This window comes from Lepidothrix coronata, unplaced genomic scaffold (assembly GCF_001604755.1).
Source record: "Lepidothrix coronata isolate B3197 unplaced genomic scaffold, Lepidothrix_coronata-1.0 Scaffold32, whole genome shotgun sequence".
In the NCBI taxonomy this organism is placed as follows: Eukaryota; Metazoa; Chordata; class Aves; order Passeriformes; family Pipridae; genus Lepidothrix; species Lepidothrix coronata.
The window spans coordinates 5,478,022-5,495,092 of NW_016690212.1; the positions used below are offsets into that span (position 1 = coordinate 5,478,022).

At 41.2% G+C, this 17,071-nt stretch overlaps 1 protein-coding gene across 4 annotated transcripts in view; it reads right to left on the bottom strand.

The window, feature by feature from the left end:
- LHFPL3 (lipoma HMGIC fusion partner-like 3) overlaps positions 1-17,071 on the bottom strand; it is a 244,761-nt gene that overhangs the window by 76,700 nt on the left and 150,990 nt on the right. For all 4 annotated transcript variants that reach the window (XM_017811603.1, XM_017811604.1, XM_017811605.1 and 1 more), the window contains exon 2: positions 2,328-2,564. In XM_017811603.1, the coding sequence (XP_017667092.1) occupies positions 2,328-2,564 (237 nt within the window). The remainder of the gene's footprint in view (positions 1-2,327; positions 2,565-17,071) is intronic.

Genomic DNA, 17,071 nt, shown 5'->3' on the forward strand with positions numbered 1-17,071 from the left:
CCTCATCCATATGTGCTAATCCAGAAACAGAAGACAGCATAAGTCTGAAGGCAGTTCTCAGGCAGATGAGGAGGGGGAAGAAAGGATAGGAGCATGTCTAATATTCATGGCTATTTGTTATAAGGACTTGGACTTCACACTGTAAGAGCAGCTCGGAAAGCTGAGGGAAGTATTGCTTATATCCTTAGTCTTCTTGTCTATATGGAAGGCGTGCTAGTGATATTTGCATTTGTCAGTACTTTGGCATCCTGACCATTTCCAAGAGATGCATGGCTACTCTGCATGTAGACTAATGCTGATGAGTAGTTCTCCACCATCTCTTAACCTGCAAGGGGACAAGGGGACACAGTTTATGGGGTAAGTGTCAAAGCCCTCATGTGTGTTCAGGGCTGGGGCTCTGCCTGGCAGCAGCATATGCAGATGGGGAAATGCTGGGGGGCTGCAAGGGGATTTAGACTTGCCCTGTTATTGCTTAGCAGAAGCTTTCCATGAAAGAGGGTGGAGAATGTCCTTTTTAGAAGTCAAGTTCACTCTTTTTCTTTTAATTTGAAAGACAGTTTAAAAAGTGGTGATCATTAGGCTTGACTGTGAAGGGCAAAGTGGGGTAGGTCCCTTTTTGTTGAGTTCTGGTTTGTCTTGAACCCAGTGGTGTGGTATGTTTCTGTGTTTAATCCAAGGAACTTGAGCTGCTGAATGATTTTTTCTGACATGCTGAGGACCAAATGTTCTGGCAAGGCCCTGTGCCAGTGATGTGAGAGGTGATGAGGCTCCAGAAGCTGTTTTTTCTCACAAGCTGCCAAATGAGATGAGTTTCTTTGATACAAGTAGTTGTTGTGTACATGAGCTCTGTATGGCGTAGACAAATCAGACACAAAGGTGATGCCAAAAGTACTTGTGGCATAGCTGTGAATGCTCTTCTGGTAAGTATTTAAATTTTCAAGTGTGGATGAATATTATCCTTACAGAAGGGCCACAGGGACAGTCCTTGAAACTGATGCCCTCAGAACAGATGCAAACATGCAATTGCAAGTGACTGTCCTAAACCCACAACATTAGTATGCCCCACAAAGGTCTGGAATAGTGCATGAAGTTCAATCTTCAAGTCCATATATTTTTCGGCTGAGGGTGCTGACTGCAATCCAGCAAGCAGGGCCCTCTGTGCTGGTGCTGTCAGGTATACAGATAATGGTCCTTCTGGAGCAGGATTGAGACCAGCTATTTTTGTATGACACAGGCTGCCAAACAGCTTTTGATTTCTAATCTGGTGGTGAAAGGCTCCTAATATCTCTGCTATTATTAGAAGCAACCTACAAAATTACAAAGGTGGTGGATGAGTTGAATGCAGAATCCTGCACTTGGAGACAGTCAGTGAAACTAGCAGGGGATCAATTTGAAACAGATAAAAGAAAGTACTTCTTTAGCAGTCAGTAGTGAGCTTCAGCCATGCAGTGCTGGAGAAGCCGACAATATCAGCAGGTTTAGAAGGGATTAGACAGATCCAGGGACAACAGGCCCATTAAAAAGACAAGGCAGGGATGTGGCCTCTGTGGTATCTATCACATCAGATACTCAGCTGGGATGCTGGGGGAGCACAAGGGGAAGGGGCTGCAGAAATAAGCCAAGCTTGCACACCTCAAAAAACATCTCTCCTCACAACTGCGTGATAAACTACTGGTCTGAGCCAGTTTCATGTTCTTAATCTAGAAGTGTGTTTTATCCCCAGTGCACTACATGAATATTCAGTTGCTACACCATCCTAGATTCCCATGAGTTGACTAATGAGCTCAAAGCAACACAATCAAACAAGAACTAGGAGTCTTCTTCATTCCTGGCTCTGATCCTTAGTCCACTGGTGCTTTGCGTTATAGGCAGGTCCATTATATATCCCATTGCCAGTCCCCAGCACTCCCCCATTACCATATACTGTGCTAACAAATATGCTATATCACAGTCATTCATATTACGATGCAAAATCCTAAAGGAACAAAATGAACAAATCTTGCATGGGGTACAGAAAAAGATGGAGACAGTGAAACGTAAATGGTAATGAAATACTGTAAAAGTGAGTAACACAATAACATCCCATCTGTAGCTCTAAAAGCTAAGTCATGCATAGTGCAGCAATTATGGCAATTTCAAGCTTTCTTAGATTTTTGGAGGCTGAAACCCAAAACTTCCTCTTGCCTCTTGCATTTATTCTTTCCCAGCAATGTAGGAAGTAAGCCAGCATGCCAACTTTTAAGCATAAAATAAAATGAAACTGATTATTATTTTTAAGCAATTGCCCTCAAGGCCACCCAACAATAGTGTTTCTAAAGCAGTCCTACCTTTGTTTTCCAACTTGAGCTCCTCTGCTAGCAAGCTGTCTTGTCTGTTTCCAAGCACAAATGCCAGAAATGAGAGGATCAGGGCATCCAAGATTCCAATAATTGCCAGGATATATGCCCAGCGGACTGAACAAGCCCCCAGCGTGTACTTGTCTGTCTTTTCACCACACATCCGTTTTACCTCATCTGAATCCCAGCCATCAGGAAAAATCATACAACCCAGGACGAGACAGGCAGCTTGGAGAAAAAAGAAAAGGAGAACAATGGGATAATGAGACGAAACTTTCATTTTGATGAGAACCTACACAGTTATCATTGAAGCAATGCACTTTTTCATTCTGAGCTTCAAAGCTAGGCTACTAAAAAACAAGTCACAGAATTACATGCTGTGATTAAGTATTTAATACAAAAACCTGAGATACAGTATCAATTGCACACCTTGCTTAAAAAAACCTGGTACATCCTAAGTCCCTGGTTAGATTTTGTATCACTACAATCACATTTTCCTGGTGAGATTGATTTCTTCATTTTAATATGAAAGGATCACACAAAAACAAAAGGGTAAAATGATTAATAACCTGGATACTCAAAGGAAACACTGGGTTACTGTCAAGGGGTCAAACAAACCAACCAGGTTAAAACAGAGGAAAAAAACTACCTATCATTTCTCGTAATCTAAGTGCTCGTAACACACATAGGTAATAGAAAGGGATTTTTTTTTTGTCAGTTGGCAGTACCCCTTTAACTGAAATATGTTTTATGCATAAAAATTATGCTCCTCAAAACACAACTAATGACATTGTTCCTCTAGGAAAAATAAGGTATCAACATTGCTGTGAGCTTCTGATCTGGTTTACCTGTGGAGCCAGCCCATGACATCTCAAACACAAAAAAGCTGATCCTTTTAACACCAAGAGAAACAAAAAGCCTTTACCTGCATGGAAAGACAGCCAACACTGATCACTAACTCCGCTGGGCAGGGGCAACTGTACTGTGTCAGGAACAGAGGCTACAGATGTTTAGCTGTTCCTATGGGATTCTTCCAAGAAGATCCTCAAAGAACGAAGAGGCTAAAGTTAGCTCTCCTGAAGTTGTAATGTCAAGTAGCACACCAGTTCTTGTGAGATCCTCCACTACCTATGACAAGAAGTTGTCATCAAGGCTTTCCAGGAACCTCCTGCACTGTTTGTGCTTTGCTGTGTTTCTTCTCCAGCAGATGCCAGGGTAGTTAAAAGTCCCCTACAGGAACCAATTCCTGTGACTTTGAAACTGCTTCAAGCTGCCTGTAGAAGGTCTCATCCCCTTCCCCTTCATCAGGCGGCCTGTAGCAAACACTCACAACAGTCACCTTTACTAGTCTGCCCTTTTATCCTAACCCATAAGCACTTGACTTGCTCATCATCCACCCCAAGACAGACCTTGATACATCCCAAGTGTTGCTTGACATAGTGGGGCAGAGTGAATGAGGCCAGTGCCTTCCAGGTCTGTCTCTCCTAAGCAGTGCGTAGCCCTACGTGACAACATTCCAGTCACATGAGCTATCCCAGGCCTCCATTGTTGCAATGAGATCAAAGCCCTGTGACTGCACACGGATCTCTAGTTCCTCCTGATTGTTCTCTATTCTGTGTGCATTTGTGTACAGGCATTTATAGAACCATTTGATTGTGTCAAGATCCCAGTAGGGGTGCAAAGGGACACCCCATAGTCCTGTCTTGTAGTTACATCTTTGTCTGCTTGTGCTTGATTGAGATAGTCTCTCTTAAGCCTCCATTTGTTACTAGTGTGGTTGCTATAGTTCTCTCCTTCCCACACCTTATCACTGTCAAGTCTGGCTATGTCACTGTTCCCCTTCAAATCTAGTTTAAAGCTCTCTCAATAAGCTCTGCTAACTCCTGAGCTAAGATCCTTTGAGATGGGTGGGACCCCATTTGTTGCCAGCAGGCTTGGTGTTGTATAAACTGACCTATGATCAAAACCCCCAAAATTCTCCTGGTAACACTAGTCTTGAAGCCAGGTAGAATCATCTTCAGCAGGAGAGGATGTAAAAATAAAGTAACAGAAGAAAAATATTAAAAAAATTATTATGTTGAATGGGTTCATTCCTCATTTTCTATTTCATTTAAAAGAGTCAGAAAATCCATATGCTTTCAGTAGTTGTTTGTGTTGTCTTTTCTAACTTGGAAACAAGCACATTTCCAGCATTAGCCATTCTTTCTTAGTATAGCTGATGAGATCAAATGGATCCTAAACCATCTTTTATAAGTCTAATGTTATATTGATGCACTCTGCTCTAAATTGCAGGCAAATGTGCTAATTGAAAAGAACATATTGTCTGGTTTCCAGCCTTTTAAGCACTTGTTGAGCCAGACCTCTGCTTGGAAACCACAGTTGATACACCAAGTAGCTCGTGCAACCAGCAGCTGCGGGAACTGCGACAACTTTCTTGTCTTTTCTGGACAAGCACAAGCACTGTCAATTTGCATAGCTCTAACATCCAAATAAAAACAGACTTACACTGGATCAGTAAGATGAAATACTGGAAAAGAGATGTGTAAACAGAGCTCAGGAATGCTAGTTTCCTTTTGACAGCTACACAGTTGCTGTAGACAAAGCCTTGAAAGCATGTCTGCAGAAAACATCTGACATAGAATAAAAGCTGCACCTAAGGCATTTGAAAAATTCTTCCTGAACAGTTAATTTGTGTGAAAATATAATAGCTTATGATACTTTCAAGGGCAATTAGATCAGAAACAAGGACTATTAGGTAAGGACCAATCTACCCAGAACATGCAGGTTGGACAAACTGTAAATTGCCTATTGCCTGCCTTAACTCATTTACACAACTACATAAGATCTTCCAAAGATCTTAGAGACAAACTGTAAAATAATTTGTTTTCTTGAGCTGGTTACATACACTTCCAGAAAGATTATTTCTCACAATAACCGTTGTTGCCCTCACACTTTCAAGGAACTCCATCGAAATGATGGAGCAAATCTGCAAATTTCTGATATTTATAAAAATGTCCATATTTACCCAGCTAACTGTGGACAACAGTTCTCTTTACTATATAACAGCAACTACCAAAGCCAGTTTACTTTTATTAATCATCTTCAACATAAGAGGAAGCTTAATGCTCAGTTAATGATCAATAGGCATGGGATTTTTCTGCTAATTGTCCACGAATAATTAGCAAATACTGGCATCTCTGTGGTTTTTTATTACATAGCAGATCAGACATGTTCTTAGTACTTCCTAAAAGTAATTTAACTTCGTTCTTTTCCACCTAAGTAATTAAAAAAACGGACCCTTATCTCAGGAATTCAGTGCACTGCTTCCCAGCTGTGTTCCTCAGATTTCCAATTAACTCATCTTTCCAGAATTCTGTTCCTGCATGCTTTGATATACTTGCTTAACTTTCTGGAGTCATTCTGTTGATTGCAGTTGGACTTTTCTTGCTAATAAGACACACAGGTAAATGGTAACTGAACTAGATTCCTTTGCATAAAGACAGTTATCAAAGAAAGGATATTATTTTCTCCTTTTCCTATACATTTAAGATGTTTTCTACTTGATGACTACTTGGTTAACATCTTCAGATGCACAAATAATACCTTACCTGTAAAGCTCAACATAAGTAAGATTAGTCAACCTTGAGTCTTCATTTGTTGAGGGAATATTTTGCACTGAATGCCTTTAAGAATACAGACTTGCTCAATAATATGAAACATTTATCAGCTACAAGACTGAAAAGACAGGTATAAAATCCACCCACAGATCTATTCTGCATTGCTAGAAATTTTTACATTTAAATCCTTCTAAAGAGGATTAGAAGATTTTTCTCTAGAAAGAAATTACTTTCAGTTTTAAATAAATTTGAAAAATCAAAATAATTGTATGCAATTTCAGTGAAACTGCTAAGACAGTGAAACTGTTTATAACGCAAACATGGGTCCCATTATGTTGTCTAAAATTCCACTGTCTCTAATAGCAACGTGACTGAACTGGAAATATAACAAAAGCTACTACTGTTTTACTACTACATAGTAATAGTGTTCTAATGAATTCAGAAACTTCTGGAATTGAAAAGTTCACCAAATGAATGAAAAGACTTAAAAATCATCAGTTCCTACAGAATTTTTGATCTATATCAGTCTTCTATGTGTGATTTGAATACACCAGATCAGCATCACCCTCCTGAGCCTGCAGACAGCCCAGCCTAGGACCTCTGTAGCTAATCAAGAGCTTTCATGAGAAGCAGTAGAGGAAATTGATAAATGACTGACGAGCATCACTGACACCATTCAGAACCATTTGGGCAACTGTAAAACTTAGAAGAATCATATCCACATCATTTGCCCTTTGGTTGCTTGAGAAAGCTCCTGGCAGGATTATTGTCTGTGCAATGACAGCCCTGGGCTTCCTCCGTTTCTTCCTCTCCTTTAACAATGTGGTGACCCACTTAGTAGATGAGTGAAAGGCTGGGGGTGTTGTCTATTTACACTTTACTAAAGCCTTTGACCTTGTTTCCCACAGTATTCTCCTGGAGAAACTGGCTGCTCATGGCTTGGACTGGCATAATTTTCACTGGGTAAAAAAATCTGGCTGGCTGGTCAAGCCCAGAATGGTGGTGAATAGAGTTAAATCCAGGTGGCATCTGGTCAAAAGTGGTGTTTCCAGGGCACAGTATTGGGGCTGGTCCTGTTCAATATCTTTATCAATGATGTGGGTGAGGAGTTTGAGGGCATCCTCAGTCAGTTCACAGATGACGCGAAGTTAGGCAGGAATGTTGATCTGCTAGAGGGTAGGAAGGCTCTGCACAGGGATCTGGACAGCCTGGATCAGTGGGCTGAGGGCAGTTGTCTGAGGTTCAACAAGGTGAAGTGATGGGTCCTGCACTTGGGTCACAAGAACCCCATGCAGAGCTGCAGGCTTAGGGCAGAGTGGTTGCAAAGAGGCCCAGCGGAAAACGCCCTGGGGGTGCTGGTCAACAGCCAGCAGAATATGAGGCAGCGTGTGTCCAGGCAGCCAAGAAGGCCAAAGGCATCCTGGCCTGTATCAGCAACAGTGTGCCCAGCAGGATCAGGGCAGTGACTGTTCCCCTGTACTTGGCACTGCTGGAGCCACAACTCAGATCCTGTGTTCAGTTTTGGGACTCTCACTCCAAGAAAGACACTGAGGTGCTGGAGTGTGTCTGAGAAAGGCAACAAAGCTGGTAAGGGGTCTGGAGCACAAGTGTGATGAGGAGCAGCTGAGGTAGCTGGGGTTGTTTAGCCTGGAGAAAAGGGGGCTCAGAGGGGACCTTATTGTTATCTACAAAGACCTGAAAGGAGGTTGTAGCCAGGTGGGGGCCAATGTCTTCTCCCAAGTAACAAGCAACAGGATAAGAGGAAAAGGCCTCAAGTTGTACCAGGGGATGTTTAGATTGGATATTAGGAAGAATTTCTTCACCAAAAGGGTTGTGGAAGCATTGGAAGAGGCTGCTGAGGGAAGTGGTGGAGTCACCATCCCTGGAGGTATTTAAAAGACATGCAGTTGTGGTGCTTAGGGGCATGGTTTAGTGGTGGACTCAGCAATGCAGGGTTAATGGTTGGACTCGATGATCTTAGAGGTCTCTTCCAACTTAAATGATTCTATGGTTCTATGATTCCTACAAAACATGGGGTAAGAATCATGGAACAGTTTGGATTGAAAGAAACCTTAAAGATCATCTAGTTCCAATCCCTCTGCTGTGGGCAAAGATACCTTTCACTGGATCAGGTTGCTCAGAGCCCCCATCCAATCTAGCCTTAAACACTTCCAGGGATGGGTTATCCACAACTTCTGTGGGCAACCTGTTCCAGTGCCTCATCACCCTAACAGCTGCTTTCTCCTCCATGTTGGAGTCTTGTGAAGCTTTTCAAGCTTTTAAAAAATAATTAACAAACAGTGGTTAAACATACCTTATATATACTTGCTTGTCATCTTAAAAATTTTTTTCTCATGTGAACAGCTAACAGAAACTGCCACATGGTTTTCCTTTAGGGCTCTGAATGACAAGACAAATTATTCATACTATGAGAGAGAACCCAGGATTTTTACCTCCTGAGATGAAAGGATGCAGATACAACACTTTCAGAGATTGGGAACAGACACTGAACTGTTGTTGGCACTGGCAGACTTGTGACTGACCAAGCTAATATTATCACAGCCCGTGCTCTGTGCATGAGCTTAAATGGTAATTAGCACACAAGTAGTTCATGATCCTATGGTTGTGCCAAATACGGTGACAGATTAATATTATATCATTGCATGAAATGAGGCTCTATTTATAAAAAGGCTGACTGTTATGCAGGAAAGCGGTGCTGAGAAACTCCCACTGGCAGGACTCCCCTCTCATCTTCGTTCTTTTCCTGACAACATACCCAGTCTGCTTGTGTGTAGAATACGATGATGGGAAGTTTCCTGATAAAGGAGTCAAAAAAATGGAATGGGAATTATGCTGGCCAGCTCTTTTTTTTCCATACCCACACATGCAAGAGACTTCAAGCCTCTGTGGTTCCAAAACCTGTGAGGTTCTTTGTTTTATTTTTTCCCCCCCTTAAATGGTATTTACAAAAAGAGTGACCCATTGAACTCCAGTAAACTGAATAGAGTTTTTGCCAGGCATATTGGTGATTAAGACTAGTCTTTCAGGAACTTTTACCCGGGAAAAAAAGAAAGGCTGAATGGAGGTGGCTGAAGACATAGGGTCACGTACAGTCCTGAGGGAACACAGAGGATGCACATCCATGCAACTGAGATTGATCCGAGTGATATGGACTGCACTGATGAGTGGGATAATAATCCTCTGTATTTACATTTATGTCATGGCTTGGAGCAAATGTGCAATTTTGAAGAAAATGCCATGATTCTCTCCATTTACTGACTCCATCCACAGAAACAGTTCTGGTGCATGTAAAACAGATTATTTCTGGAGGAGCATAGAAGTTGATTTCCAAAAGATCTTTAATCCTGAATGTGGACCTTAAAATTCTGACTCAATGTGTGGGCTTCATCACCACAAAACCTGTGCCTAAGAGAAAACTCCTGAACTATGCAAAGCGTCCTTAATACCCGAAATAGTTCTCGTGCAATAAAAAGAGGCAAATGTCATATAAGACCTCTTACTTGCTACTCTGTTTGAAGACTGCCAGATACAGTGTCCACCTTTGCAGAGGTTCTTCAGAGAGCTGACAACTGGCTCCCCAAGGAGATGACACAGCCTCTTAATTTGTGCACAAGCAGACTGAAAATTCCTGGTGGTACTCATAGAGGGTTTTTAACCACATGACTGCTGTTGGGTATGAGGCAGTCAGTGAGAAAAGTGTAATGAAATTCAAGATTCAAGGGCAGTGTCTTTGGAGAGCTGGAATGATGACATCCTGTCTGGAATTCAGTGCCCTGGGCTCCCATGTGGGATAAGGGAGGTGCCCTGTGGAATTGCTCCAGGACACAGACGTGATGTTCCCCCCTCCTTAAAGGAAGTAGCAAAGGTTTGTGGGTTAATCTTCCTTCAGAAAGCTTCAAACAACATATATAATGGGGGCATATGGTCTAGGAGACAGAACTAGTTCTGATTTGAAGTAAAACCCTGGAGCCCCATGTGATGAGAAAGAGAGAGGCTTCAGTGGTAACTACTTTAATCTACTTATTTCACATCATCTTGACGATGTAGACAAACCTGAATATCTCCACAGGATTAAGAACATTTATAGGTGGTGCTAAGGGGGATAAAAAGGAGGATGACTTCCCGCTGCATTTCTGTGATAATATAAAAGACTTGATGCAATTATGGCCACTTGACTTATTAGGGCATGGACTTTTGAATGCCAAATCTGACAAGAATATATGCATATACACATATAAAGGGATATCTATATTTCACATGCTGATTTTAAGAAAAGAGAAAAAGAAGACCAAATATTCGGTGGCTGAACAGTAAAGAGAAAGCAAATAATATTGTGGAAAGTAGTAGTGAAGTGTTACAGACAGGGAGAGAAGACTCACAATAACCTCGTTGAGTTGACAGATAACAGATGTTTTGATGCCTGCTAGTTATGTTAGACAGCAAAATGGAATAATTTGATCAATTATTGCAAGATGTGAAGCTGGATAACAGAAATATAGTTGACTGATAGCTATACTCAAAGACAAGCACTATAGAGAATGAATTATTCAGAAAGATGGAAACAATTGGGAAAGTAATGTTATATGTGAGGAATGTGTTAAACTGTAAATATGAAGAAAATAATAGCAAAGATAGTGCAATCTACTTTAGTTAAGATCACTCAGGGGAAGAACTGTAAGAGAAATTTTACTGCACTAAGGGGACCTGCTTTAGACCTCAAGCATTGGATTCATGTTTGGATAGAGAATTCTTTGATATGGTAGAGACAGAAATTCTGTGCGGGGTTGTATCATCATGGGACCATTTAACTTCTAAATTTTGATCATTAGCTACAATAATTAAACTTTGAGATTTGTGTAGCTCTATGAATAATTTAGTTAGTACAACAACTATCTTAGCTTGAGTACAGTGTAGAGCACTGTAGATTTTTATAAGCGTGTGGTAGGTAACTCACAAGGTGCATCCCAATGACTCCTTGCAAAAGAACAGAACTTCTAGTGTTCCAACCACAGTTATATTCAATAGGTATTTTGTCCAGAAAAAATATAGAAGCTGGGAACAATTAATGGATGCAGGCCTAATCACTATGTGGGCAAAAATCCCTGGAAGTCATGACAACAAATTGCTAACAGCTATAGCAGAGGTAGATGACTAACTGATGAAAAGTGGGTAAACTGAAATAATACACGACAAGAGATAAAAATACTTTACAATGAAACAGGTATGGGAGGTGGTAAAGCTAGAAACCCACAGGAAGGTAAATGTCAAAAGTTAAATTTAGGCTGTATCAGCTCCTGCGGTGTCCAATGGCCCTGCAATCTAATGATTTTTTTCATTTCATTTTTCTGTTTAAAGTGTCTAAAATAACATGAGAACTGTTTCACAACCCACTGGAGTTTTTATAACATGTCTTTGTGCCACAGAATGTGTGTTATGAGCTCTGTGTGTCAGCTGGAGTCCAGGCCCAGAGATCACAGGAATGAGAAAGGCGCTTGCAAATGCATGTGCTGAGGGCCACGACCTGGGTGTCAGTCGTCATGCAGACAGGTTGTTTGATGCTGAGGGGATATCCAAAAGGCATTTTTCTCACATGCTAGACTTACCATTGAAAGCGTTTATTTTGAATGCTGTCACAGAGGAGTGTTACAGCTTTCTAATTTAATGTTAACTTCTCTTTGTAGAACCTGTTCTTCAGCCAAAACATATCAAACCATAGCACACTGGAATGTACTAGATCTAATTAATGAATAAATTCAATACTGTGTAGGTTACAGCAGACAGATCGAAGAATTGTTGCTATTATGAATGGCATAGGCTACACATTGCTTGAGATATATATAGCTGATGTTTCATCCCAAGTTACTGATCCAAACAGCAAAGATATTTTAAACATGGTTTTGGTAAAGAGAAGGAAGAGCTGCAAACAATCCCACTTTCAATGACCATGAGTCAATTCAATTTAAATAAAATGAGAATATGATAAAAATGTTTCTGAAACTGCGTTTTAATGCATATTTCAGAAGGACAAACTTTTTGATAAGCTAAAGAAACTAGCTAATAAGTTAACTAGACTGAAGAGCTTCATACTCAGTTGTGGGGCATGCCCTGAATTTCTTTTGGACAAAGAAGTAAATTTTCTGAGGTATCTTGACAAGATGAATGAAATTCCAGGGCTACTTTCAGCTCTGTATGAATGACTAGCAAACTCGGTTTCATTATACCCTCAATACCTATCTCCCCAAAAAGCCTTGGAAAAAGGGAAGAAGATGTGAACAGAGACCTTGGAAATTACAGGAAAAGAGACTAATCAGCAAAGAAAGGCACATTCTGAAGGTTAGATAATGCAGGTCTAACAGACATCTTGCCAAAAGTCAAGCTGTGCTAACTCTTTCAAGACAAATTGAAACAAATAGTCAAATAATCTTCCATTAGGTTAACAAAGAAAGAAGGAAAGCAGATATGGAGTGGGACTGAGGCTAGGACCTAATTCTATGCCTTATTTTTCAATGACGAGGATGATAGAGAACAGGAAGATGATGTCTGAACAGAAATGGGAACTCCTGCCTCCAAGTCTGTAGCATAGAAAATTATCATAATGTGCTCAAGATGGAGGAATGGACCTTCCAATCCCAAGCACTGAAATAACTAACATATTGAACTGCAAAGATGGTAGGAAGGTTTTTAAAATCAAGCCTCCAGCTTGTTTCTGAAGCTACTGCAATTGCAAGCAAATCTAAACCTGCCGGTGAGAGGAAATGCACCAGCCACTGTTTTCAGGATAAACATGGCAAAATTCTACAGGCTTCCAAGGTGGAAATGAGATTCAAAAGCAAGGGGTATGAAGATAAAAAGAAAATTTCTACATCTAAGCCTATAGTAGAGTCCATAATAAATACCAGGTTTAATCTTTTGTTCCTGAAAACTAACAACTTCAGAGCCAGTAAGTATTTGTTTGCAAAAAAGGAGGTGAAAACCTCTAAAAAAACACTAGTGTTGCCTAGAAAACAGATCTGCATGCCTTATGGTGCTGGTGCGCTGAAGAATTTTATGATTACTCTGTATAAACACAAGAGAATGGATCCCAGAGAGGGGGAAAAGTTATTTAACTGGAAGGGCAGCCTTGGCATCTGAACAAATGGATATAAACCATCCAGTAATACATTTAGGCTGTAAAGAAGAAGGCAGTTTTGAATTGTCAGGGGAGAGGTTCTGGCACAAACTCAATAGCTGTAGCCATGCCAAAAAAGTTTTAAGTTGTCCAACTTGATGCTTTTAAATAGTTACTAAAGATGGAGTTTGATCAGTGTATCAAAAAATTATTAGGATGTGTTTCTCTGTGAGGCTAAATTCAACTGCTTTGGGCCTTTAACATATGTGCAAGAAGTTAGGGCCCTTACATCAAGTATCTTCAGACACCAGAAACCCAGGATCATCACTTTTCTCAGCATATGATCTTCGCAATAGCTGCAGAGTTGGACACACAGACAACACAAACAGCACCCAATTGGGCCCTGGGGCAGAAGTAGCCCTGAAGTCAAACTCCAGGCTTCAGCATTATGGCCATTTTGCTGAAAAGCTTCAGATTTATTTTCTTTTGACCATAAATTTAGCAAATCTTTCCACCTGGATAAACCCTGCCCTGTACTGTAGCCAGCAAAGCCCCTTGCTGACTGTTTGCCCTCCTACAGTTACACTCTGCTTCAGACATCATCTGCTATGATGTCCTTGTCGTGTTCACACTTTCATTTACATGACCATTTAAGGTTATTTGACAGTCATAAAATGGACATTATTGGAAAATGGGTCAACTCACCCATTCAGTACATGAAATAGCACAGCTCAGCACTCAGCAACTGAGACAGTGAATTCAAAGCATTCAGCTAATTGTTATCTGACCTCAACAGAGGTCAGAAACACAAACAATAAAAACATTTGCAAGAGGAAATGAAATAAAAGGAGATGGGATGGAGGGGTAGTTTTCCTAAATGTGCTGAGTTTTCCTCCATCTGCAGGGCTGCCCTCAGCAACCTGGGTGGCAGATGGGGAGCAGTGAAACAGCTGCAATACAAACAGCTCCCGGGCAGATACCTGTGCCTGCTCTTGGTAAGTGTCCAGCAGGAGAAATCTCTCCTACAGAAGGTGATGGAAAGATTCAAGAAATTGCTTGGCAGTGGACAAGATCATCAACCACTGGTCAGATTTCTCTACTGTAATCTCTCCACTGAGATGCACGTTCATGGTGTCTGTGACATTCTCTGCCAAAGCATGACTATGACTCCCAGAATATAAAGCATCATGATAAGGAATTTCAATGTTATTTAACATTGAAATGAGAAGTGTTTTAAGATCAACAATTTATAGGCGTTCAACCCCCTGTTTAGAGGCATGACAGTCACATAGCCTTTGCCCTCACTTGGATCTTTATGTTCTCTGTGTACTTTAGTGGAGAAGGTGAAGTTTCAGAAGGAGTGACTGAAGTCAAGTAGAAAGACCATAAGACGGACAAGGAAACATTCTGTCATGAGCAAGGAAAAAGTGATTGAGTGCCTTGGGGGAGAAAGGGGAAGGCTCTTGTCTTTGGGGAAGCATTAATGTTCCTCTAGAAATCAGCTGCAGTTAACTCAATGCCATGCTTTCCTTGACATGCAGGACCTCTACTGTAGTACAGTCCTGAGCCCTCTCCTAAAAAGTAGCTCATCCTCCAAGTATTAAAATCTGTTCAGGTTCACCAGTTTCTTGCAGGGCTGGGAATCCTTCCATGTACTCTGCCAGAGGCCTCCAGCTAGTTCTGTATGGGAAGACCTACCTCCAGACAGGTTGCATTCCCCTTTTTAAAATCAGCAGCCTTCCCAAAGTTAGACTGCACCCAGTTTCCCCTCTCCTCTGAACAAGGGCACCCATGCTTGCTGCTCAGAGTGGTTTGTGGGATAGGAAAACAGTGGGACACTTTGGGCTTGAAGCACCTCTATGCCACAGGCAAGGGGGAGTGGGAAATGCAAAGCTAAAAGCCTGCAAAGGGGAGGATCTGAATATCCAGAGAAGACAGGCAGCTGGAAGGAAGCAACATGGGGCAGTCTTCCCTGAAAAGAGAGAGGTGGAANGCAGACTTGTTATTGAGCTGGAATGCTAAGATTTAACTAAAGTCATTACAATCATTTAAATCTGATTTCGCAAGCAGTGCTAGCCGATATCGCAAATGGGCTGGCACAGAAGCAAGACAAGTTCTAAACAGATGATAAAGGCATCGACTTTTGTATAGTTCCTTTCAATGCCCCTGAGGCACACACATACATCTTTATGCCTGCACAGCTTGTCATGTGCTATTCTTCACTTATCTCTGCTATAGCTCTTCCTGATCCCCTAACAGCTTTGCTCAGAAGAAAAGAGAAATGGACAATAGGCCCCAAGACTGCTCGGCTGCATTGCTTCTTCATTAAAGTTGACATTTGGCAGCAAGACTTTGCTGCCTTTCAGGAGCTGATGTCTCATTGAAGCTAACAGCAGCAGAGGTGTCAGTGGTGGCTATGCCTCCCTCACTGAGCATCTGAGCTTTGGATGGTGGGAGAGAGCCCTGGGGGCTGAGACCAGTAACATTGGAGATGGTTTTGTCTTTTGCCTTTTTCCTGTTAGAGGGAAGTCTACTCCTTCACCTAGGGCCAAGCCTATGAGATTCTTGAGCCTTCTAAACTCATTGCTTTTGACATGGCAGACTTGATAATATTTGAAATATTTGAAAAAATATGGAAGAACTCATAATCTCTATGACTACCTCATAATATCTCTCTATTGGCAAACACATCTCATCTTCCACTTGCTGTGATGTCTTTCTGGTCAATGATGTGTTATATTTTGTTCAGTACAACTGCAACAGTCCTTGCCTCTGTGTTTTGGTAATCATGATACTCCTACCAGTGCCTAACTGGAAGGGGTTAATTTTGGAATTCCACTTCTACAGAACTATATTTCTGTGCCTGTATCTTTTTTTGAGTCTTGACAATTAACCCCAAGATTTGTGCTATACAGCAGAGTTTACCAGTATAGTTGTCAGCAAATCCTTGTGTGCATGCACATGCAATTTCAAGTCCTGACTAGGTTTATGATATCAAGATTTAATACATTTTTTAACATTTTGGAAGTCCAGCATGTGTATTATTCTAGTGCTGCAATGCCTCTGAGGTAAAGTAATTCTTAGTACTAACAACACAGCAAATAACCACAGCAAACAAGAGTGCTGATTTTCAGCACTGATGCCCAGAAGTCACAGAAAATAGGTCTCCCTCCATTTAAAACTTCTGGCATATGCCTATTAATATACCACTGCTGGAGATTTCTGCCTTAGAAATTAAAATGCATGTTCAGACATTGAAAGGACTGGAATAATATAAGGCAAAACAGCAATGCAAGGCAAAGAGAAAAATCTGACAAGGCTAGAGACTCCAATGAGTCTGACATGGGCTGTCAGAAAAGCTGGGTGGGTACTTGAAAAGCTGTGTATGAAGCTTGAGGGCTTGCTAGGTGACCTCTGAAACCCAACAAGTGCACACTGCCCACTAGCTCACTAAGAATAAAGAACCAGGAGATGTGTTGTTTTCAAAGGGAGCAAGCAGACTTTAACCCAACTGGATCCAGAGATGGAGCCACAGGAAAGAGGAGTTTAGCTGAGATTGCGATTCCACAGTGGTAATACGAAGTGGTGGGGTTGAGAGTTTCTGACCTATTCAAAACAAGTGTGTAGGAAGTATACCAAATTTACTTGAGAGTTCATGGAAACTTCTTTGAAAAACTTTAGTTTGGGGAGGCACATCCTTAAATCTGCTGACAAACTCCCTAACTATGATGAAGAAGACACGGGCATATGGAAAACAGGTTCTGTAATTCTTTCCATAAGTCCAAGTTCAAACTCTGAAGTAAAAGAGAGGTTTGAGTGCTTAGCTCAGGGGAAACATGGGGACTCCAGAAATGCACAGGGAAGTGCATAAGATGCTATGCAATTCCTGAGACATCAAATATAGGCTGTAAAACCAAACTTCCTTAGAATCTGCACAGGAGCATTCTATATGGACTCTGTATATTTGGCATAGAAGACAAAATACCATA